At 34.9% G+C, this 26,703-nt stretch overlaps 1 protein-coding gene across 1 annotated transcript in view; it reads right to left on the minus strand.

Moving 5' to 3' along the window:
• Positions 1–26,703, minus strand: part of LOC122789916 (somatolactin) — a 58,365-nt gene that overhangs the window by 12,397 nt on the left and 19,265 nt on the right. Inside the window, exon 4 of the mRNA XM_044057416.1 lies at positions 4,052–4,231. Within this exon, the coding sequence (XP_043913351.1) occupies positions 4,052–4,231 (180 nt within the window). The remainder of the gene's footprint in view (positions 1–4,051; positions 4,232–26,703) is intronic.

Raw genomic sequence — 26,703 nt, forward strand, 5'->3', positions numbered from 1 at the left:
TTTAATACTTTTAATATTTTCAATATTTTCAATATTTATTATATTTATAATATTTACAATACAAACTTTTTATTTACAATACCGAATTCATTGATTTTTTATATAATGTTTTTATATAATATATCATGTATGTGTATCAATTTCTAGTTTATAAACACAGTGATGAACTATTACTTTCATGAGTAGGTTCTGTAGGAAATTTAAGCAGGTAGCCAGCCCCATTCAGCTTCACCATCCTAATTTTCTAATTTTCTAATTTTTTAATTTTATAATTTTACAATTTCACAGTTTTATATTTAATATTTGATATTATATTGTAATATGCTACATGTTTATCATATATATCTATGTTTACTAGGGGTATACAAGTGTAAATTATTTAATTTGTTTAACGGATGTCTACAAACATCCATTGTGTACTTCAAATGCATGTATTGTAATATGCTACATGTTTATCATATATATCTATGTTTACTAGGGGTATACAAGTGTAAATTATTTAATTTGTTTAACGGATGTCTACAAGCATCCATTGTGTACTTCAAATACACGTATACTAGTAAACACGATTATATGTGTATTTTTAGTTAATTGGAGTTACTAATTATATAATTAATTAATGGAATTATGGGTACTATATAAGGAATCAAGATACGTTATGTACTGATTCGGAAGAGGTCTCCAGTAGAAGACGAAAGCGCTAAATCCATACTGATATTCCTGTTACTGTAGATCTTTTGAGTATATTTGTAATAAAACATTTCGCATTAACAATGGTGGTGGTCCTTGGTACATCTGGTGGAGTTATTGGAGGTGTCGAGTATTTGGAAGACAGCCTTTATAGCAACTGTTTCTCATGTTGAGAATTAATTATAAGGTTGTTTAATAGTAAATAGTTCAGTAACTGTGAATAGATGTATTTTTCTAAGATTTTACATAGTGGAGATAAAATTATTAATGGCCTAAAATTAGAAAGTTCTGAACAGGACCCTCCTTTATGAAATGGTGTGATATGAGATATTTTCCAGATTTTGGGAACATACTGTTCAATTATGGAGAAGTTAGTCAAAACAGAGACTGGGTAGGAGATATTGTTGGCAGCTATCTTGAGGTATTCAGAAGGCAGGTTATCAGCAGCAAGAGAAATAGGTCTAAGTTTATTGAGTAATTTATTTATGGTTCAGGTTTGTATGGAGTTGAAGAAAAAAGCAATAAATGAGTCTTCTGGAGTTTTGGGAATAGTTAGAGGTGTGTTGCTGTTAGCATTGGTCAATGTTAATAGGGAATTAGTAAAATATGTATTAAGTTGAGAAGCTATACTGTCTATGTTATTAGCAGTAGTAGATGTTGGAGTTATGGAGTGACCCTGCTTAGGTTATAGAAGAAAAACATTTTTAGGGTTGTTTTTATATTTTTTTGTGTCAGAGTGTAATAGGATTTTTTATTCTTTTTGTCCTGTTTCTTGGCTTTATTTCTAGGTTACTGGTAATTATCTATAGTGGTTTGGCTTTAGTTGGTCTGGTCATGTGCCCGAGCTTTATGTCTTTATTTTCCTAGTATTTTCTCCATCCTGTCTCTCTCATACTTCCAGACTGTCCAGAGTTCTAATTGTATTATTATTATTTTTTTAAGTTGAAGAAAACTTAAAAAGTTATAGCATATATTAATGGAAGAAAGTCCAGGTGACCTGACTTTTATCCACTAGTATGTGCTTGATTTACAATGGGCACACTGGTTGGGCTGACCAATCAGCATGCTCACTTTTGAATGTTAATGGCCAGTCATTGTATAATGAAAATTAATTAGTAAATTAAATGAGATTTCAATCTTTTATCATTTGTACCTGTTATCATTAATTTTTTCAAATAAGCCTTTGCTATAATGCTACATTGGTTTTCTTCTGGCCCTAGTTTTAGTCATCTATAAAGTGAGCTCTGTGCAGCAGGGAAGGGCATCATTTTAGGGTAGTAGTTGGCTAGGGCAGACACACCCATATTTTTCATTGTAACCAATGTAAATTCTCTCAAACATCTTTTTTACAACATAGATACGGAAAGGTTAGAAAAAAAAAACTTGCAGTAACAAGGACGTATCTTAGAAACTGTTGTCACTTCAATTCTGTTGAAATCATCTAGGTTAAAATACTTCTTACCTGTTGTCAGTTTCTTTAAATAAAATGCCATATTGAATATAAGACTTTGAAATTTTGCGCACGTTTGCATGACCCCTTCCTTATGGAGAGAAATGCATTTGTGTATCGAGAAGTAACCTAAGTGCATTTATTTGTAGCTTAATTCAAGCTATGCAAAACCTTGTATTGTCAGCAAGTCTAGAACTATTTGGCAACTCAAAAAGACTCAAAGGCAAGATTCATCCAAAAATTTATCCACGAAAAAAATCCAAGCAGGCTTTATACACAATCAAGGTTAGCTCTTTTGTCCAAACCAAATGTAAGAACTTCATCAGACAATTACATAACATAAAAAGCCAGTATAAATAATTCAGAAAATAATGACATCACTGCCCCTATTAATAGTTTAAAGATATATACTCCTGACTAGCAATTCATATACTTAATTTTAAATAAATGAATGCAGTAATTCAGATGTATAAAATCAACATCACAAAACATATCACACATATTTAAGAATATATAAATATGCACATACAACTCAAATATGTTAGTTTTAAAATTTAAAAGAATATAATATCATCTTTCTAAAGCTTATGGAATCACCCTCTGATGAGATAGCAGTAAATGCCCATGCAAGTATTACATTTGGGGAACCGAATGTAAATATTAATATCCATATTTTTAAATGCATTACAACATTTTCTATGGATGCTGGGCCCTTACATGAAATTTTATTGAAAAATTGGAGAATCTTATTAGATGACCCTTCTATCCAGCATAAAATTAGTGCACACCCTGGTTTAATTTTTAAAAGAGGGAATAATTTAAAGAACATATTGAAGAATAATACCAGCGCATATCCCGTTAAAGTGGGGATGACTAAATGTGGTAGGTGCAACTTTTGCAAATTTATGAAAGTTGCTAATTAATTTACCATTAATAATGTGACGTATATGATCCGAGGTAACTATAATTGCAAATGCTGTGGTATTGTGTACATCGCCTTATGTCAATGTTGCCCAGGGTTTTATAATTGTAAAACTGAGAGACACTTTAAGCTGAGAGTAAATGAACACCAATATAATATTGGGAAAGTGAACATCATGAATGCTTTCGCTAAGCATGTCTCAGAAAACCCTGGGCACTTCTTCAGCTATCTAATAATTGATAATGTCATTAAGAATATCAGAGGTGGCCCCTCGCCTCTTCAATTACAGGAAAGAGAGCTTTATTGGCAGCTCAAAGTTAATGAATTTGCTACTCCTGGCCTTAATAACCAGTGTTCTTTGAAATGTATATTATATTTAAAAGCTTTAGAAAGGTGATATTATACTCTTTTAAATTTTAAAACTAACATATTTGATTTGTAAGTGCATATTTATATATTCTTAAATATGTGTGATATGTCTTGTGATGTTGATTTCATACATTTGAATTACTGCATTCATTTATTTAAAGTGAAGTGGGGAGTATATGTCTTTAAACTATTAATAGGGGAAGTGATGTCATTCTTTTCTGAATTATTTATACTGGCTTTTTATATTATGTAATTGTCTCATGAAGTTCTTACATTTGGTTTGGACGAAAGCGCTAACCATGATTGTGTATAAAGCCTGCTTGGATTTTTTTTTGTGGATAAACATATAGATGAACCTTGCCTTTGAGTCTTTTTTGAGTAGTTTACTTTTATTTTTGTGTTTTTAGAACTATTTGGCATTAAGAACTGTTAGTGAACTATACCATTATGCATATTCTGTTTTATGATTCACAATTTCTTATCTACTCTTTAATGACTTAATTCCATTCTTTGCTTGTGGGGAATCTTATATAACAGGTATTTATTCCTAAAATATGAGAAATATAGCATAAGATTTAGTGCTTGAATTTTGCAAACTATTTCATATTGAGAAATCTTACCTTTCGAATAAGGACAACTATTCCTTGCTCCAGACTGGGTAGCTTGTCCGAGACCCACTTAGTTTTATTGACAAGTGATCCTGGTAGGCTGTTGTAAGTGTCCAAGGTTCTTTGTAGATAGACAAAAGGCTCTATCCAGGATTGGACGAGCACCAACACAGAGTGTAGCAACCACTTATCCTAAAAAAGCAGCAGTCCCAATGATTAAAAAGACATATCTTATACTCATGTAAGACAATAATGCAATACACATTTGAATGAAGTCACTTGTTACAGAAGATCATTGAATTGGCATTACATGAAAACTGGAACTGGATTTGGCATTTTAATTTTTCTATAGAAATATTCTTTTTTCTTTGAGATTACAAGTTGTTCCTGTAAATCAGATACTTGCATATTGAGCTTGCTCAATGAAATAAATTGTGTTTTATAAAAATTCATGCAAACATTCTAACTTTTGGTTGGAGGCTGATAATTAGTATGACCTCTTAAACAAATTCCATTATTTTTAGATCACTAAGATGGAAGAAAAACCCCTCAGTTTCTACAGATTCAGGAATGATTTTTATCCCACCGAGTTCATTGACTATTTTCATTCAAGGAGTACTATCCTAAAAATGCCACAAAGACATAATAAAATCAGTTGTAGTCTTCAGTTAAGTATTTCTTTTTCTTACCATTTCACAGCATTTTTTCTTAGAAATACCGCTTAAATAATTTCAGAAAATGGAAACAGCCATGGAAAATTTAACCGCTACCAATACAGATACAAAGTATTACTAAAGTGATGGCCATGTTTTCAGAAGATACTTCTGTCCTTCTTATACTCTCATTAAAGTTACAGGTCCTGGTCCTAAGAGAAAATGTAAACAAACATCTGGTTGGCTCCTGTAACATGTAGAAAGACACTGGAAGTTATTCTCTAATTTCAACATATATATATATATATATATATATATATATATATATATATATATATATATGTATATACAGTTGACTGGCCCTAGGTCTCATTTTATTGTTGTAGCACTGAACTGGCGTTCTAGTCATATCTTGCTCCTGGTACTAAAGCTTTCTGTCAATGTGGGGCACATTACCTTTCACTCTTTAGATATCACTAAAACCACTGACTTTCTTTCAGTTCTTGTTAAAACTTTTCATCTATAAGCTCTCAGTGTGATCAGATTTCAGTGTCTCAGTGCTTGATGACTGCTACTGCCATCTTCTCCATAGTTGACTAACTTTAGTGTTTCATCCCTTGAATTTTAATTGTATTTAATTGTATTTTAAATATGCTAGCTGTTTTGGCTTTTTGTCTCCTTTGAATTGTCATATTGTTAATTTAGTGCTATTTGAATTTGGATACATGTGTTTTATTTTATATGCATCAACTTTGTTGACTTTATGGATCTATCCTGTGACATGGATGAAATGATCATAAAGAGACTATATTTATCTGGTAAAGAAAGAAGCAAACAAAGAACTAAGTATATATAGAAGTCTGCATCCCATCACTAATGCAAGTTAAAATATATTTTGCGATCTGCAGCTTCAGGAGCTGCCTGTCTGCAAGTTAACAAAGACTAGTATATCACAATAAGCAAAAAAGGAAATAATCTCATATTCAGCAAAATGTGCTTGATTCTGATGATAAAACATTTATTTTATTGAGCTTTGTTTTAATACTGGCATACTGGACTCAAAGTGCTTATTGCTAAATGTGTCCTGGGTGAATAAGTCATGAAATGTTAGCTCTACTGTAGTATGTCACTATCTTACGAAAATAACTTATTAGATTACATGCAGCCATATATTTAGCAGATTGACAAGTAGCACACTCAACTTTTGTGCTAAAAATTAGAAGGGTGCATGTTCTATTCCCACTCCAGGTACCTGAATTAGTTTTTTATTTCTGACACTGCAGTACAGCATACGCATGGTGTTGAGTCCTGACTGTGATGCCTTTCAGATGAGATGTTAAGCAAAGGTACCATATCACTGAGTCTATGGTAGCTCAGGTGGATGTAAAAGATCCCATATAACTTATTAGAAAGAGTAAGAGAAGTTTCCAGCTGCCCTTGCAAAACTTTTCCATAGTCAATATGAATCTCACCTCAGGCCTCTCCTGAAAAGTGGACATTGTCATAATGTGAATAATCTAGTCAACAAAGAATAAATAAATATTTTAATACATAGATATCTGACTATGAGGACATGCTAAGATGAACAAAAGATGTAATTAACAGTTCAAAGTAGATATGATGTCCCCTTTCTCGGCCAGTAATCAAGGAGCCTGAATCCTCACCACTGACACTGGAGAGGGATGTTCACTTGGAGCAAAAATGGATGCACCCAGTATTTCCTGATGCAGCTCTCTGCATCAAGCACAATTTCCCTTAAGAGCATACAGGGAACACACTTAGTCCAGGGTACAGAGTTCTCAATCTGTCTTCATCCAGGTCCCCAATAAGACTCCCCACTGGTATAGCTATAGGGTTGAGACCTCAGTTGAGTGTCCAAGCCAAGACTTTCAGCACCCCCTCTGTGAAACCAGTGTTTTCTGTCTCTGCTCCATGTAGCTGGCACACACACACACACACACACACACACACACACACACACACACACACACACACACACACACACCTGGGAAAGGCTGGCAAAGATTTACTAGCTATGCCCTCTTCTGCCCAGACTATAAGGTAGTTACACTGCCACCAGACACCCCAAGACCAGCTACTCTAAGGCTCTTGCAAGGGTACCCAATTATAACAAGTGAAATTAATATTACTACACGTGGTAGTTTGACCAACAGCAAGGCTTTCAGGAGTGGCCAGAGCTGTTACCAGACATATATATAAGGACTCTCAGAGATTAAAATATTCTCTAAAAGACCAGCCACAATGACAAGTTTAAATATATTTAATAATAAATAAGAAAAGAACATTAAAATACTAAATATCTATTTACAGTAAACACCAGAGTTTTAATCACTGGAAATATTAAAAATAACACGAGTGGATAGGTTCACATTGTTACATAAAAAACAATACTTAACTAACATCACTATATTTTCCTAACTGATCTAAAGAATTATTATTCCCTGGTTGCTTGCTAAGAGCAAGGCAAGATGAAAGAGGTGAGAGATCCTTCTTTGTCAGGTTTCAAAAACAGAGTGCCCTGAGACTTCAGTCTCACCTAAGATTAAACATTATTTTTAGTGATGGATTAAAGAATGACATCACATGCATCTGGTCATCTGACTTCTGGTTCCCATGCAACCCCCTTGGCTAGAAGCTGTCCGGATTTAGCACGTAGGTGTCAATAATACAGAGAGAGAGAGACTTGCTAAGATCTGCTGCAGCTCATTGAAGTCATAAAACAATTTCAAACCTCCACCCTTCCAGAATAGGAATTAGTTTACCCCACCGACAATGCAGGAAGCTTCCTAGTACAGACTTTTTGTGTCTGGCTGCATTGAAATCTGTAAGATACAATCTTTATGGTCTAGATTAGTAATTCAATTTCTTACTATTTTTCAAAGTCAGGTGGATTGAGATTAACCTCTTCTTTTCCAGTATCCTCTGTTACAATATATACATTTTGACAGTTACAATAATACATGTACAGTAGTTCCTCTGTCCAGCAGGACACACTGTTGACATATTTTTAACTCAAGCAATATTACAAATCCATTTTCAACACAAGCATCTGTTCAAATCAGTTTGATATTCAAATAACATATAATTCTTTATTAAATTCTAGCTAGCTATGCTGGCATATATTACTCATACACTTCCCTACTTCTCCTGGCATTGATGGCAATACCTTACATCATCACAGTTGAAAATACTACTAATGTAAAATATGTAAATATGTTAACACTGCTGTGAGCCTCAGTTGCTGTCATTATGAAACAGCCATAGACAAACTGAGAAGAAAAAAAAAAAAAGAAGTAACCGGTCTGCCAACCACAAACTGTTTATTGAATTTTGAGCACTTTCATCAGGCGTTTGCCCCAAGACTTCTTCAGAATAAAAACAGCTGTAACCAACTTCCATTTAAAATATCAACCAGTCAAGTCACATGTATGAACACTGCTAGAGTATTGGTTAAAAAACAAGAGGCAAAATGTCATAAATTGAAAAACAAATACATATAAAGCCTGTTTTTGAAAACTTTAAAAATCAAAATTGATCAACCCTAATCAAACAATGTTTAAAATCTGTCAACATATGTAGACTAAAAATTGAAAAATATTGTCAACATTATACTATATGTGAAATTCAGACTTTAATTTTAAATAACTTGAAATCAACACTGTTTCATTTAAACCAGGTTTGCTTGTAGCATTGCTTCTGAGCTGCCAGAGTAGTTCTTTATATTCAAGAAATAACTCGAATGGCCCACCCCTACTATTTTCATTGCAAACCTGTTCTAAAACAGCAAACTTAAAGTTGAGATTTGGGTGAAAGTAAATGTATTGGTATAGAGGAGAAGAAATGATGGTAAGACAGAGGAAGTTAGGTTTATCATTTAGTGAAGGTATATTCAAGGAGGCTGAGAACAGGTACAAATCCAGTGACTTTTTAAGTACTCTTTAGTGGCTAGTTTAAATACTTTAGGATGTGAAAGTGATATAACTTCTTGTGGGAGTTTGTTCCAAGCAATAGAGGGATGGTAGCTGTATGTAATGGCTCCTATTTTGGACTCTGGCTTGTAAATTTGTAAAAAGTCTTGGGTGGAGCTCCTGAGTAGTCTGGATGGGACATAGTGTGAGATTTTGGTGCCTAGTGCTGGACAGTAGGATGGTGAATAAATAATGGAGTGTATAATTTGGAGCTGAGAGAGGAGTAGGAGGTGCGGTAGTTCGATCCAGTTTAGATGTTTGAGGGAGATACAGTGGTGAGATTTGTATGTTTGTCGTGCAGCAAATCTAGCTATTTTATGATAGGTTGATTTGAGTTTGCTAAGTAAAGTGGAGTTAAGATTTGTGAGTATTTGGGAGCAGTATGTTAGGCATGGCAAAAGATAAGCATGGGTGATTGTGATTCTAGATTCAGGGGTTAGGAATTTTTTATTTCTGTAGAGAAGTCCTAGTTCTTGATGGGTTTGCCTGATACCATTATTTTTATGGAGGTCGAATTTTAGCTGATCATCAATGGTTACACCAAGGAGTTTAATACTAGAGTCAGCAACTATGAGAGTTTGATTTAGTGATTTTATTCGAAAAGTAGATTTGATATGAGTAACAATTTTGGGGAGAAAGAGTAAGACTTTGCTTTTTTTGGGGATTAAGGATGAGCTGATTATTGGTGAGCCAGGTTTCAACAGAGTTGAAAGAAGACTGGGTAGCTGTTAGAAGTTCAGAGGGTGCATTAGCGATGGTGATAACTGTGGAGTTATCTGCATACTGGACTAATGAGGATTGTGGACAAGAGGAGTAGAGTGATTTGGTGAAGATATTGAAAAGTAATGGTCCAAGGATGGATCCTTGGGGAACACCCATTTTCACTGGAAGGGAAGATGATAGTGAGGAGTGGCATCTTACTGATTGCTGTCAGTCATTGAGATAGCTGCAGAATCATGCTATTGTTGTAGTAGAGAAGCTTAGCTCAGAGAGTTTATTCTGTAGCAGAGGATATGAAACAGTTTCAAAGGCTTTTGAGAGGTCAAGGAATAAGGACGAGATAAGTTTATGATTATCTCTAGTTATAGAAATGGTGTTGAGAACAGAAAGTAGAGCTGCAGTGGTACTATGTTTGGGTCAGAAACCTTGCTGAGTGGGAGTGAGGAGTGTGCCCTGTATAAGATATTGCATTACTTGTGTATGTATACATTTTTCTAAAACTTTAGACAGAGGGGAGAGGATAGTTATTGGTCTGAAGTTTGAGACGTTTTATCCACAAGATAGGATATTTCTTATCATAAAACATAGTATCGTGCTTAGAAGATTATGTGGGTCTATATCAGAACATCAAAGTTTTAAACCTTCAAATGTTCTAATATCGACCCATTTTAATCGAACGCTAAAAATAGTGAAGCTGCAGAACACTGATATCTTTCCTAGGGAAAGAATTTGGTTGGCCGGTTCTGTGGCTTTGCTATTTTCAGTGCTGTGGTGGAGATTTATGGTTCGGGTTCAGGTGAGTGTGCGATTGTGTGGTTGTTAGGATTAGGGCGCGGGTTTGGTGAGTTAGGGTTAGGGCGCGGGTTAGGTGAGTTAGGGTTAGGGCGCAGGTTAGGTGAATTAGATTTAGGGGCAGGTTAAGTGAATTAGGGTTAGGGTGCAGGTTAGGTCAGTGTGCGATAGTGACGGAACTTAGTGTTAGGGTTTGGGTTAAGGTAAGTGGATAGATAGTAGTGTATGTATAGTTTAGTGTAGGGTTAGTTGTAGGATTACAAGTGTATGTGTGTGCACGGATGTTTTTTAGGTATGCTTGTGTTGTGTGTATGTGTTTCGGAATAGCAATTTTTTTCCCAAGGAAAAAATTTGCTGTTCTGAATGTTCAATATAATGTGGTTTAGATATTTTAGGTTCGATGAATAGCGTTCGCTATTTTCATCTTTCGATAATGTGATATAAATGTGATTATGTCTATATTGCACAATGATTCCAGGGTTGTCACTCTCTTATTTATATATTTTTTATTTAAAGTTACTTTGTTGAGCCTGTCTCTTAGGATAAAAAAGGTATTTTAAAAACTGAAAACAAATAAGTAATAAACTGAAATACCAAGCAAACAGACTCAGTATACCTCAGTATTTATTTTTAGCACTTTCATCCTGAGCAGTCATAGCACCTCATCACAAAATTCATATTCCACACTAAAACCATTTAATACACACAAGTCCTTCTCACATAACCTGCCACATCCAATAAGAATACACGTATGCTTAAAAACGTATTAAATATATAAATTATTGCAATTCATATAAAATAATAAATCATAAGCTTTAAATAATCCTAACATTTAATATTAACTATTTCAATTCATCTCTGGTACACTTTTAATTTTAAAAGACATGATATGGACAATAAATCATCTAATCTTAATGATGCTCTACCATGAGGACTAAATGATTTATTGTCCATATCATGTCTTTTAAAATTAAAAGTGTACCGCAGATAAATGTATATATTTTAATATATATCTTTATCTATATAGATATAGATAGATATAGATATATATTGCTGCATCACTAATTAAGTTTGTGCTGGCTTGACAATCAGAAGAAATAAGCTGGTAGTGTCAAAGTTTTTCTTTACATTGAGAATATACATATTTGCACCATAAATGAAACATTTATCATGGCATGTGCCAGCTCAGTGATTAGATTCCTTAGCATCCTGGAGAATTGTCCCAGTGGCCCAGGTGCCGTAGTCTTCCTTAATGAAATCAGTTGCCTCTCATTCTTCTCACTATCGTGGTGTCTATACACTGTTGTCATCTCTTTGCCTTAAGTCCCATGTAGCACGGCACTTTCACTTTCATTCCTTCGTAAAGTCAAAAGGGAAATGTTCATTCAGTAATTCTACCGTTTTCACGTCCTCCATAACCTGCTTCCCGTCTTTGATTTTCCTGCTATGGCATGCCCCTCTCTTCCTTCTTTCTGTTATATTAATAAAGAAACATTTGTCGTACATTTTGCCACTTCTGCCATCGCCTTCACTCTGTGCTATTTCTGTTCTTATTTCCATTGTTGTCCTACTTGTCTCCTTGATCTCTGTCTCCTCCACTTCACCACCCCTCTCTTCCACATCTTGTCCCATCCCTACTGACTTTTGATCTAATGTTTAGCCTAACCTTCCTGTTTAGCTACGTTGACTTTATTTTTTTTTGCCTCTTAATCTTTACATCTTACTCCATGCATACTTGACACATTTCCGTAGTTTGGTTATTTTCTCTGTTTGTCTCCAGCCTTCTAATTTGTTTTGACTGATACTGCATCTCCATCCCTCCACTTTGTGTTACTTCTGAAGAACTTATACTTGGGCACCTCCATGTACCATTCAGTCTGTCACATGTTCTAGTAACAGTAATGTTCACCTTCCCTTCCTGCACAATTTCCTGCACTCTCACCATATACCTGCACTGCTTGCACTGAAGAGTAATACTAGCCATGCCCTAAATCTCATTTCTTTGTTCCTCTTTGATTATCTCTGTTCATTTCTTTCATTTTCTAATGCCATAGTACCTATATGCTACTTATGTAATGCACAAGTACCCTTCCTGTTCTGCATCTGTGAGCCTCATTCCCTTGTATCGTCTGAATTAAAATGAACCTATCCCTGACATTCAGCTGACCTGACCCAGGTGTCCACAGATTGATTTAGTAGTCCTAAGCCTTTATTCCTTTCCTGCTGCTGTAGTATATCATTATAGTACCTAACCTTATCCTGTTATGGTGTGGAGGGTTTAGCATTATGGTTCAGGTCTTCATCTCATAGACTGAGGGTGCAGTGCTTGATTCTTACATCTTGTCCTCTGTTTTGTGATTGTATCTTTCAGTTTGGCCCTTTACTCTTTGCCATGCTACTTGTCTGTACTCTTCACACGATCCTTGACTGTGGCCCCTTGTCATTTCCCTTTGTCCTATATAATTTTACATCCAAAAGTAAGGCAAGTACTACCATGCTGTGTATGAAGCAACGTCACTTTATTAAAACAATAAAAGCAGTATCATAAGCGCTTTCGGGTAAATCCCTTCATCAGGTGATAAGACACTATTAAAAACATAGCATATAATATAGTACAACACAGCCGATGAAAATCAATAGTTTACCCTCCTTTTTGCTAGAGCTGGTTTTAAAGGGACAACAACATTTAATCCTGGGACTCTGTCAGCTCCCAGTCTAAGAACCCATTGCATCTCTTTATATTCAGTTTCATTGTACAAGTTACCCATTCTCTGACTTCTATTTACAACACATATAACCATAAAAGCAAATACATGATCACTATGCAATTTTCTATGCTTGTGCAGTGTATTGTGTTCTTTTCTTAACCTTATATCTGATAGATGCTTAAAAATTCTATTGTTAAATCTACAATTTGTTTTTCCTACATAATATGCAGTACACTGTTGACAGTTCGCAATATAGACAACATTTTGCATGTTAAAGTCAGCATACATATTAAAAAAATAATTCTTGATGGGTTTGCCTGATACCGTTATTTTTATGGAGGTCGAATTTTAGCTGATCATCAATGGTTACACCAAGGAGTTTAATACTAGAGTCAGCAACTATGAGAGTTTGATTTAGCGATTTTATTCGAAAAGTAGATTTGATATGAGTAACAATTTTGGGGAGAAAGAGTAAGAGTTTGCTGTTTTTTGGGATTAAGGATGAGCTGATTATTGGTGAGCCAGGTTTCAACAGAGTTGAAAGAAGACTGGGTAGCTGTTAGAAGTTCAGAGGGTGCATTAGCAATGGTGATAACTGTGGAGTTATATGCATACTGGACTAATGTGGACTGTGGACAAGAGGAGTAGAGTGATTTGGTGAAGATATTGAAAAGTAGTGGTCTAAGGATGGATCCTTGGGGAACACCCATTTTCACTGAAAGGGGTGATGATAGTGAGGAGTGGCATCTTACTGATTGCTGCCGGTCATTGAGATAGCTGGAGAACCATGCTATTGTTGTAGGAGAGAAGTTGAGCTCAGAGAGTTTATTCTGTAGCAGAGGATATGAGACAGTTTCAAAGGCTTTTGAGAGGTCAAGGAATAAGGACAAGATAAGTTTATGATTATCTCTAGTTATAGAAATGGTGTTGAGAACAGAAAGTAGAGCTGCAGTGGTACTATGTTTGGGTCAGAAACCTTGCTGAGTGGGAGTGAGGAGTGTGCCCTGTATAAGATATTGCATTACTTGTGTATGTATACATTTTTCTAAGACTTTAGACAGAGGGGAGAGGATAGTTATTGGTCTGAAGTTTGAGAAGTTTTATCTACAAGATAGGATATTTCTTATCATAAAACATAGTATCGTGCTTAGAAGATTATGTGGGTCTATATCAGAACATCAAAGATTTAAACCTTCAAATATTCTAATATCGACCCGTTTTAATCGAACCCTAAAAATAGCGAAGCTGCAGAACACTGATATCTTTCCTAGGGAAAGAATTTGGTTGGCCGGTTCTGTGGCTTTGCTATTTTCAGTGCTGTGGTGGAGATTTATGGTTTGGGTTCAGGTGAGTGTGCGATTGTGTGGTTGTTAGGATTAGGACACGGGTTTGGTGAGTTAGGGTTAGGGCGCGGGTTAGGTGAGTTAGGGTTAGGGCGCGGGTTAGGTGAATTAGATTTAGGGGCAGGTTAAGTGAGTTAGGGTTAGGGCGCAGGTTAGGTGAGTGTGTGATAGTGACGGAACTTAGAGTTAGGGTTTGGGTTAAGGTAAGTGGATAGATAGTAGTGTATGTATAGTTTAGTGTAGGGTTAGTTGTAGGATTACAAGTGTATGTGTGTGTACTGATGTTTTTTAGGTGTGCTTGTGTTGTGTGTATGTGTTTCGGAATAGCAAATTTTTTCCCAAGGAAAAAAATTGCTGTTCTGAATGTTCAATATTATGTGGTTTAGATATTTTAGGTTCGATGAAATAGCGTTCGCTATTTTCATCTTTCGATAATGTGATATAAATGCGATTATGTCTATAGTGCACAATGATTCCAGGGTTGTCACTCTCTTATTTATTTCATTTTTATTTAAAGTTACTTTGTTGAGCCTGTCTCTTAGGATAAAAAAGGTATTTTAAAAACTGAAAAAAATTAAGTAATAAAGTGAAATACCAAGCAAACAGACTCAGTATACCTCAGTATTTATTTTTAGCACTTTCATCCTGAGCAGTCATAGCACCTTATCACAAAATTCATATTCCACACTAAAACCATTTAATATATACAAGCCCTTGTCACATAACCTGCCACATCCAATAAGAATACACGTATGCTTAAAAACGTATTAAATATATAAACTATTGCAATTCATATAAAATAATAAACTATAAGCTTTAAATAATCCTAACATTTAATATTAACTATTTCAATTCATCTCTGGTACACTTTTAATTTTAAAAGACATGATATGGACAATAAATCATTTAATCTTAATGATGCTGTACCACGAGGACTAAATGATTTATTGTCCATATCATGTCTTTTAAAATTAAAAGTGTACCACAGATAAATGTATATATTTTAATATATATCTTTATCTATACAGATATAGATAGATATAGATATATATTGCTACATCACTAATTAAGTCTGTGCTGGCTTGACAATCAGGAGAAATAAGCTGGTAGTGTCAATGTTTTTCTTTACATTGAGAATATACATATTTGCACCATAAATGAAACATTTATCATGGCATGTGCCAGCTCAGTGATTAGATTCCTTAGCATCCTGGAGAATTGTCCCAGTGGCCCAGGTGCCGTAGTCTTCCTTAATGAAATCAGTTGGCTCTCATTCTTTTCACTATCCTGGTGTCTATACACTGTTGTCACCTCTTTGCCTTAAGTCCCATGTAGCACGGCACTTTCACTTTCATTCCTTCGTAAAGTCAAAAGGGAAATGTTCATTCAGTAATTCTACCGTTTTCACGTCCTCCATAACCTGCTTCCCGTCTTTGATTTTCCTGCTATGGCATGCCCCTCTCTTCCTTCTTTCTGTTATATTAATAAAGAAACATTTGTCGTACATTTTGCCACTTCTGCCATCGCCTTCACTCTGTGCTATTTCTGTTCTTATTTCCATTGTTGTCCTACTTGTCTCCTTGATCTCTGTCTCCTCCACTTCACCACCCCTCTCTTCCACATCTTGTCCCGTCCCTACTGGCTTTTGATCTAATGTTTAGCCTAACCTTCCTGTTTAGCTACTTGACTATTTTTTTTTTGCCTCCTAATCCTTCCATCTTACTCCATGCATACTTGACCCGTTTCCGTAGGTTGGTTATTTTCTCTCCGTCTCCAGCTTTCTAATTTGTTTTGATTGATACTGCATCTCCATCCCTCCACTTTGTGCTACTTCTGAAGAACCTATACTTGGGCACCTCCATATTCCATTCAGTCTGTCACATGTTCTAGTAACAGTAATGTTCACCTTCCCTTCCTGCACAATTTCCTGCACTCTCACCATATACCTACACTGCTTGCACTGAAGAGTAATACTAGCCATGCCCTAAATCTCATTTCTTTGTTCCTCTTTGATTATCTCTGTTCATTTCTTTCATTTTCTAATGCCATAGTACCTATATGCTACTTATGTAATGCACAAGTACCCTTCCCGTTCTGCATCTGTGAGACTCATTCCCTTGTATCGCCTGAATTAAAATGAACCTGCCCCTGACATTCAGCTGACCTGACCCAGGTGTCCACAGATTGATTTAGTAGTCCTAAGCCTTTATTCCTTTCCTGCTGCTGTAGTATATCATTATAGTACCTAACCTTATCCTGTTATGGTGGGGAGGGTTTAGCATGATGGTTCAGGTCTTCATCTCATAGACTGAGGGTGCAATGCTTGATTCTTACATCTTGTCCTCTATTTGTGATTGTATCTTTCAGTTTGGCCCTTTAAACTTACTCTTTGCCATGCTACTTGTCTGTACTCTTCACACGATCCTTGACTGTGGCCCCTTGTTATTTCCCTTTGTCCTATATAAATTTACATCCAAAAGTAAGGCAAGTACTACCATGCTGTGTATGAAGCAATGTCACTTTATTAAAACAATAAAAGCAGTATCATAAGCGCTTTCGGGTAAATCCCTTCATCAGATGATAAGACACTAGTAAAAACATAGCATATAATATAGTACAACACAGCCGATGAAAATCAATAGTTTACCCTCCTTTTTGCTAGAGCTGGTTTTAAAGGGACAACAACATTTAATCCTGGGACTCTGTCAGCTCCCAGTCTAAAAATCCATTGCATCTCTTTATATTCAGTTTCATTGTACAAGTCACCCATTGTACAAGTCTCTGACTTCTATTTACAACACATATAACCATAAAAGCAAATACATGATCACTATGCAATTTTATATGCTTGTACAGTGTATTGTGTTCTTTTCTTAACCTTATATCTGATAGATGCTTAAAAATTCTATCTTTAAATCTACAATTTGTTTTTCCTACATAATATGCAGTACACTGTTGACAGTTCGCAATATAGACAACATTTTGCATGTTACAGTCAGCATACATATTCAAAATATAATTCTTGCTGGTCCTGGGGTGTATAAAACAGTTCTCTTGTAAAATGAGCTTACAGGCTTTTCAATGTATGCATGGATAAGTTCCCTTCTTCTTAATGCCTGAATTCTTAAAATGCATAGGTTCTTGACACAAAATATCTTTCAAATTTTATTTCTTTTAAAAATAAATCCAGGTTATGTCCCTACAACTCTAGTTATATTCTCATCTGTTAAAAGAATTCCCTAGTTGTCTCTAATTATATTACACATACCACCTATATGATTACTGTATGTTAAACTTATTTTCAAACCTACATTAGCTTTTTGAACCTGTGCATCTACCTTATTAGGCCATTTTTTTATATCTGTGTAACCATGGTTTTGCACTTTGTTTTCTATAGAGACTGCTGCTGTCCATTTCCTTTTCAGTAGATTTTTACTATAACCTCATGCTTGATTAGCGTCTATGATACTGCTTTTATTATTTTAATAAAGTGAATTTGCTTCATACACAGCATGGTAGTACTTGCCTTACTTTTGTAATTACTATTTGGATTTTTTGGCATTACCTTTTAGTGGAAGGAGTCCTTTACTTTTTGTTTTTTACTTTACTATATAAATTTACAGCCACATCTTCTTAACTGGGTTTCTGTTGTCTCCTTCATAAGCCTGCTCTTCATTTTCCTCATTTTCCTAGCCAGTTCCCTGCTCTTGCTAGCTCCCATAATCTCCCAGGAATGTCTACTATGATCTTGCAGCTCACACACCCTGTAGCACTATAATGTTCCTTGAGCCTAACCATGTGCCACACATACCATCTCTTTTCTCATCTTCTTGCCTATTTTGCACTTAACATTGTATGCAGAACCAGTTTTACACCTGAAACTTTTCCCCTTTACATATACTTTTTATATATTTAATTGCAAACCTATATCCTTATAAACATCTAACTAAACCTTTCTAATGTAAGTAGTCCACTAAGGAAATCAACAGTTTTATAGCAAGGGAGTTTGGTACTGCAGAAAACTCACCCATATAGCACCTTTGGCAGCCTCAGCTGACTATAAATAATCATTGCCTATTTGGTGACCTCTACAGATTGGTGCAAGAGTAGCCAACCTCCATCCTGCCCTTCTTAAGGCTTTGCAAATCCAATTCAAGTGATGTCAGTGGTAATTAAGAGTAACTGACGAGTAAGTATAACTTAATTTACCTTAGCCACTAGAGCTGGTTGCTTCAGACTATGAGACAAGAACAGCAATTAAAACTTAGAGCAGCAAAAAGGTGTTATTTAATTATATCAGAAAATTACAAAAAAAAAAAATAGTGAATGTCAATGACTGGTAATAAGTAATATAAAGTAATATAGGATTTTTATACAATGGTGCCTACATTTTGACCCACCTTCAGAAAAGAATCTAAACAGTACTCCTCTAGTCATTAAGGATACCTCCTCTTCAAAAAAAGGCAGATACTATTGGTTTCTTCCTACATAATATAAATAATACCCAGCTTGGATGCTTGCTTATTCTTATAAGTAAATTTATTATAAAATGGACACATTATAGTGGTCTGACATTAAGCTTGTGGTTGGCATGATGGCTAAGCTGTTTAACACCCAGGCACAAGCCACAGGGTTTGATTCTCACCTTTGAGAAAAATAGCCAACAAGGACAATTGGCCTAGTACTTGCTTATCAATCTACAGTGGCCCACATGCACAAGTAAGATGCTGTAGCAGACCCTAAAAAGTGGACATCTGTCAGCCTCCATTTTATTCTTTGCAGTCTTGTAGAATGTGTAATAACTGAACTTCTAAAGTTGTTTGAGTTTACAAGTTTGAATATCAATCTTCTGATATTTTGGGGTGCATTTCAAGTTATCGGTAATATTATCTCAAGTGTTGTTCATCAAACATCATTTTGTTGAGTCCTAACGTTTTAAGGAACCATTTCTCATATAGTTCCCGTGACAAGTTTTCCAACAAACCTTTGTTATAAGGTGATGTGTAGATCATGGAGCTATAAATGAGGTGATTGTGGAACTATGGATGAGGTGGATTGTGGAGCTGTAGATTGTAAAACTGTGGATGTGCTGTATAGATTGATTTATTGCCACTTCAATTACTCTACTTTTATCTTTATTTACACGACTTACATAAGTTGTTTGGATACTGGTTATACGTCTCCACATGAAAACTATGGAAGTCCACCACACAAAAGCATTGCATGTGATATCTTCATGTCCTTTTTTTAAGACTGATGGGATAGCAGAGATGCAGCATTAGAACAAGACAGTGGTCCTGCCAAGTGGCCATCAAACAGCTTGATTACTAAAACTTCAATAATAATATTATATTTTTCTTTTCCTAAGGACTATTTTTGATGGAAATTAAGGAATTATATGTTATGATTTTAAGTGGAATCTTATTTCAGAAGCCTGGAAACTATGGCATAATTAATCTGTCATTATTATTTCATTATTAATATTTATTTCTACTATTAGTTTCACAATTTTAGTGTTGGATCCCCTGTACAGCATCAAAAGTAAAAACATCAAAGTAAAATCAGACAATATGTTGCTTTTAGACAATGCAGAAATCTCTTCTAATTAAGGCATAAGCTACAACATATAATGAGAATTATTCAGTCTTTCTGAATAGGTTTTCCAGCCCTATTATTTTTCTAATAATGAAAAATTGTAAAATGTCAAGTTTTTTGGGGTGTGATTTGTTTAGTGCATTGTAAATTGAACACTGTATTCTATAATGAGTTGGATCAGTTATGTATAAAGTGATAAAACTATTGCTCTGGAGTGGCTAGACATGTCTTTTATAATTAGATGGGATAATAATTTTTTTATGTTGTTTTTAATTGGTAAATACAAACTGGGTCAAAGTTTAAATTGATGAATAATAGTATCCATCAATCTTTAATGGTATCATTTTTTATGATTTAACAACTTATTTTGTAATTATTTTTTCTATGACTGTCAATGTGCATTTATTGACATTAAAATGTCATTTTGATGTTATTAAGTGTATATGCTCTTATGACTGACTCTAAGAACAAAAGAATATTTTATTGAAGGAATGTTGTTACCAATCTTATAATCAACAGCATGTCTCGATATCAAGAGACAACTTAGTGCTTTTATATCGTAGAAGATTCGTTTATAGAGAACTGGTGCTAATGGACAGCCCTGCAGAGCATCACTGATAACCCTTTTTGAGACAGACAGGCATCCTTCTTCCACCTCTGATCTGATTAAGCGCATATGCAAAACAGTCCTTCATACACAAAGCTGCATTGCAGTTACTACAGTCTCTCTGTAACAGGACAGCAGACCTGGGAATCTCTTCCTAATTATCTAAAAGGAATGCCTTCCTATTAGTTTTTAGAAATGGTCTCAGTCAGTTACTGTTTAAAAGTGCAGCTTGTTCCTGTTGCAGACAGGTACTTTCTCCTGGTATGCTTTTACTGTCCCATCTAATTCCTCAGTTTTTAAGTAGCACTGCACCTAAAATATCATACTAAACACCATCTTCTGTTTGCCCCATGGCCTCTTTACTCATCGCAAAAAACATTGTCTTTTCATATACTACACATTACAAAATTCTTTCCTTTGTATATACTGGATATAGCTGTCCCTGCATTAAGCATATTCTTAACATATGAAAGTAAGTCTTTATGGTTCTATGCACTTAATAGATTAATTCCCTTGTGTTTCACTTTATTGTCTCTGCCGCTTACTGTATAGCTATGTAAGATGCATATTTGTGTGTGTGTGTGTGTGTGTGTGTGTGTGTGTGTGTGTGTGTGTGTGTGTGTGCATGCGCACATGCGTGTGCTATGTAATATGCATATTTGCGTGTGTGTGTGTGTGTGTGTGTGTGTGTGTGTGTGTGTGTGTGTGTGTGTGTGTGTTATCTATCTATATGTATGAATGTATATATGTATAAAAAACACACCAAAGAGTAAAAAGGTCACACTGAAATATTATTCAATAAAAACTGTAAGAAAGGCCCGGCCATGCTCGAGTCTTTGATGTGTAATACCTTAAAACTCCTGGAATGGAGTTAATTCTGAAAACTTTATGTTGAATGGAATCCCATACTGCAGTGAAGTCAATGTGCTGTTGAAAAAAAGGACATCATCTAATGTGCCTCCTAAGTCCCTATGGAGTTTGACAAAGAAAATGACATTTCCAGAAAGATCTGAAATTGTTGAACTGATATATTTGGTTAGCATTTTTGAAATGCCAAACAGCATGACAGAAGACTTGATAGTATTCACAGTTTGTTTAAGCTGATCCAGTTCAAAATCAGTGAAACATCATTTTGTAAAGAGATTACTGTGTGATTACTAGATTTATTAGATACAGTGAATATTATGTCATCTGCATATAGTGTTATGCTTAGGTTAGGCAGACCCCCCCCAGAAAAACTATTAATATATAATCATGAACAGAGCCATGTGACATCCACTGTTAATGGAACCGCAATAGCAATAGTTGTTTTGCCAATATATATTTATAGATAGCTAGATAGACAGATATAGGTAGAGAGTCAAATAGAGGGCAATTATTAGGTAAGTGACTCACTGAGATACATTAGAAGAAAGAACATAGTTAGCTACTTTGGAGAGACAAAAATGTATGTATAATCTCAAAGGCTGCTTTGAGCTGTAGGAAGATGGCTCAGTTCTTTTTCCTTGTTACAGTGGATTTTAGAGGACATAGTAGCATAGATAGCAGTTAGACAACTATATTTTGGATACAAATAATTTTGTTTCCAAGAAAAAATATCATGCATTTGGAGATATTCTTGCATTTGGTTATGAATGATTTTTTTTTCTACAATTTCCTGCTACAGGATGAAAAGTAGATATTGGCTTATAAGCACAGGCTGTTTTAGGATGTGGAGTCTTGGTTACTGGAATAATTAAGGAATACTTGAAGCTAGAGGAATAATACTAGTTGTAAGAAAGACATTCAGAATAAGTGCTAAAGGTATAGAGACTATTTGGGTTTGGAGTTAAGTATTCTATGATGTAGGTAATGGAATAGTTGGTTGAATTTATAGTTAGTGTTTTTTTATGTGCTTTTCTCAACGTTTTGTATATATGAATTTAAAGCAGAATGGTGGACATTACATCAGTGAATGAGGTAGGGATTGAGGGCTAAAAATGTTAGGGACATTAAAATAAACTGGTTAACTGGAGTAAAGAAAGGTGATAGTGGTGAAATCTTCAATTAGGCAGGGAAGTAAAAATGTACTTTGAGCTTTAGGGGATATATTCTTGTATAATGTATATATAGACATCACAATACAATATAACACATTCAAATAGGCACACTCTCATCACTGATACTACAGCACATACAAGTGGGCATGTTGTTATCATCGGTACTGCACATGACAGGCATACAGGCATGCTCTCATCGCTATGCTCTACAGTGCATGCAGACAGGCAGGCATACAGTCATAACTACTGTTACCTGTGGAACACATACAGACAGGCATATCATCATCCCTGGTAATGTAGAAAACATAACCACATGCAATCTCTCATCACTCATACTGAGGAGGACATAAACGCAGGTATAGTGGTATCACTTATACACTATGTCACATAAACACAAAAACTATTTCATTGTTGTTACTTTGCAGCACATATGGACAGACATACTGTCATCAATTGCATTGCACAACATACATAATCACTCTACAAAATATACAGAGAGAAGACCGCTATCATTGCTGATACTGCAGAGCACAGTCAGGTATATTGTGCACAATGGTACTATACAACACATAGGGGCAGGCATGTTCACATCACTGGCACTGTACAGTATATATAGACAATGATATAATTACTGGAACTATGCAGCACATTCAATCAGACATTTTGACATTTCATCATTAGTGGTACTGAATAGCACATTCAATCAGACATATCATTAGTGGTACTGCACCGCATGGATAGGTAAGCATGCCTTTCTCACTGGTACTGTACAGTATATGCAGACAGACATAGTGACATCACTGGTATTGCACTGCACATGTAGAGAGGCATCATCACTGGTACTATAGAACACTTACAAGTAGGCATAATGTCGATCCTGGTTCTGCATAAAAGTTATTACATCATTTATGCAGATATTATGGATGAGATTCAGCATTGCATGCCACCAGCTATTTGCATATATATCAGATGACTACCAGGCTGCAGTGATGGTAGACTTAGGGAACATCATGCATCAGCATAACGGCCCTAGTTTTTTTCTCTGTTCTGTGTTATGTGCTCTTGTGAATGTTATTTTGCACTTATTATTATTTTCCCCTTAGCTGCTGCATTTCACAACTATTGACCATCATGACTGCCCTATATTGTATACAGAGTCCTTATTGTTTCTCCATGTACTCATTATATCCACTCCTTCTGTGAGCCAAACTCCTTCCATATTTCTCTGGTGTGGCAGTTTCATTTCTTTAAATAAATGACCTTTTGCATATATTAGTATGCACTTTCATTCTTACATCCTAAAATGTAGAATGTTTTTACTAATCTACATGCCAACATAAACATTTAGACACCCAACATTCTGATAAATGCTAATAGAAAGTTTTTCTTGACTGTATAAGCTATAGATATGGTTGTTTTTGAAACATATGAGTTGGGTTAACAAATATCCTTTCTTTATGGCATATTTCTTTATACTGTACTTATTTTGGTATATTTTGTTAATATTCATTTATTATTTGTCTTTGTTGCAGATTTTGTTTCCACTGAAAGCATATATGCCTAGTTAATACTCAGTACATTTACTTGGCACTCATATGAACATGTATTTTCCTTAAAGAAGGCATTCATTTTTTTCCTGTATGACCTCCATTTGAACTTACTTACTTGAATTTACCACTGGCCCCTGCTGTATGAGCACAGTTTCTGACTTCATTGCTGGATGGAGGGATTTAGAAGTTGTCTCACACAGGAGAGTTGGCTGAAGTGTGTGAGATGAATGGGCTGAGAACCATTAGCTTTAACATATAATGGAGGCTCTGGGACTGTGTCTCTACAAGACTAAATCTAAGTATGGGCCTGGAGTACAGTAGCCTATGGGGCAGTTATGTACAGAAAGTGGTATGAAACTGGTGTCTCACCTTCGAACAAATGCACCAGATTATGGGCCTTAAAAACTACCATGTGATATTACATAGTGCGCAGGAACAGGGAGATCAGCTACACTTATTATACATCACTTCTGGTTCTACAGCAAAACCGAATCACAAAAATATACCTTAAAACCTAACTCTCCAATGACACTTTCAAGGTCAGGTTTTTAAAGGAGAATGCTGTTGTCCTAATATGGAGCAGTTTAGCATGCACTTCCCTTAAAATTATATCTTCTAACTCCAAGTTTGTAGTACTTCTGAGTAAAGCATAGAATTATCGCAAAGTTGTGTTTTAGTTTTAGATTGTGAGGTCTGCGTGACTTAGAATTTATGATAAAACATTTGTAGTACAAATCCCACCCCACCTAAACATGATGACCACCAGTTCTGTTATGCTGTAAGAACCCCTCACATCTACAAACTAACAACATTTTAGAACAAACAGAGGATATGGACTGGTCCATTACTTCCCTAAAAAGACAAATGAGAAAAAGAAGAAATTAAGTAGAAAATAAAAATCTTTACTTTTCCCTGTTTTTATTTACAAAGGAAAAGACATGATGTCAAGGATTGTTTTTTTTTCTTTTTATGTAAACAAACTTAGTTTTACATCTTTACATATATTTGCCAGCAAAACATGAAATGACGACATGCTCAACTATAATATAAATAGGAATCAGAAAATCAACAAGCAGTCTACTAATGTAAGCTGATTGAAATCCTTTTTTCTGTCTTATGCTTGTCTAATTTACAAATAATTAACCATCATTTTAATAAGTCATGACAAAATATTATTAGTTTCCCTTAAATGAGACATACAGCATTTATACTAGTATATGATCTGAAAGGTTGCATACAGAATGCTTTCTGAAGAACTAATGCATACTTTATATTTGAAGCAGCAACTGGCTGCAGTATAACATATAGCTGAATTTAAAGTTGTTTAATTCATATAAACTGCAGTTACCTACTAAAGGGAAATACACACTGTGAGTAATATCATACTTTCTTGTTATAAAAAGGAAAAGACATTAACAGTGTTAAATTAAAACTGCTACTTAAATGGTATACTAAAAGAAATGACAGATAAACATTTCCACCTATGTGTGGAAGCAATTCAATGTAATAATTAACTACAGTAACATTAGAAAAGCTGTTTCACTAAAACTAACAGTAAAACCTAAAAGCTGTCTGTCTTCCTAATGCATAGATTTAGATACTATGTTACTGTTCTGTTTACTAGAATGATTTATGATGTGCTGGATTGGGAATGGGAATGATTGCAGTTGCTATCAATGTGTGTTTTAATGTCATTTAACAGTGCAGAGATACTGAATTTTTTAATGGTTTTAAAATAGTCTCTGTTCATAGTTGAAATGTTCAGGTTCAGTATGAAAGAAATGGAAACGTTTGTGACTGATGGGTTATCACTATGCAAGGTGCTTCTGTGGTAGATATGAAGAACCTCTTTCCAAAGCTTGAACTTTTTTTTACTTCATTTAGAACACATGAAGCTTTCTCTGGTAAACAGCTGGACAAACTGCTAAACAAGAGAACAGAGCTGTTCATGTTCAGAGACTCTGATTGATAGGCAGCTTTAGAAAGTTAATTTCAATAAAAGACAGAACCTTTTAAATATGCATCAGCTCAAATCTCACTGCAACTATAGGTAAACATACAAACTGGCATTGAAGAAGGGAAACAGTTATAATGTTACACATACTGTGAGATAACTTTGAATACATTTATAAACTAATAAATTTGAAAGCAAGCATAATTATCAACATGATATATATATATATATATATATATATATATATATATATATATATATATATATATATATAAAATGTTTAGATCTTCATTATTAGAGGCTTGACATAATTGATATGAATATGTTTTCAATACACTCGAAAGTCTCATACATAAAGCAAAGGAAGTAATAAACTGTATACTTGAAAAAAATAACACAGGATGCTTTAATTTACAGTAATAAACCATTGAAAGCTGCTGTACATCAACATCAGTTCTGCATTCAGCACTGTCATACTGATGCAGCTGGTGGATAAGCTCGTAAAACTCAGGACAAACAAGCACAACTCTTGACTTTCTGATTGGTAGACCCCAATGGACATGAACTGGAAACAATACCTCTCAATTCATAGTCCTGAATACTAGTGTTCCCTAAGGCTGTGTGCTCATCCCCTTGCTTTTCACCATTCTCACCTATGACTGTACTGCAAAGCATAACTCAAACTATATTATAAAATTCGCTGATGATACCACA

This window comes from Protopterus annectens, chromosome 1.part0 (genome assembly GCF_019279795.1).
Source record: "Protopterus annectens isolate FY-2018-M chromosome 1.part0, PAN1.0, whole genome shotgun sequence".
Taxonomy (NCBI): Eukaryota; Metazoa; Chordata; order Ceratodontiformes; family Protopteridae; genus Protopterus; species Protopterus annectens.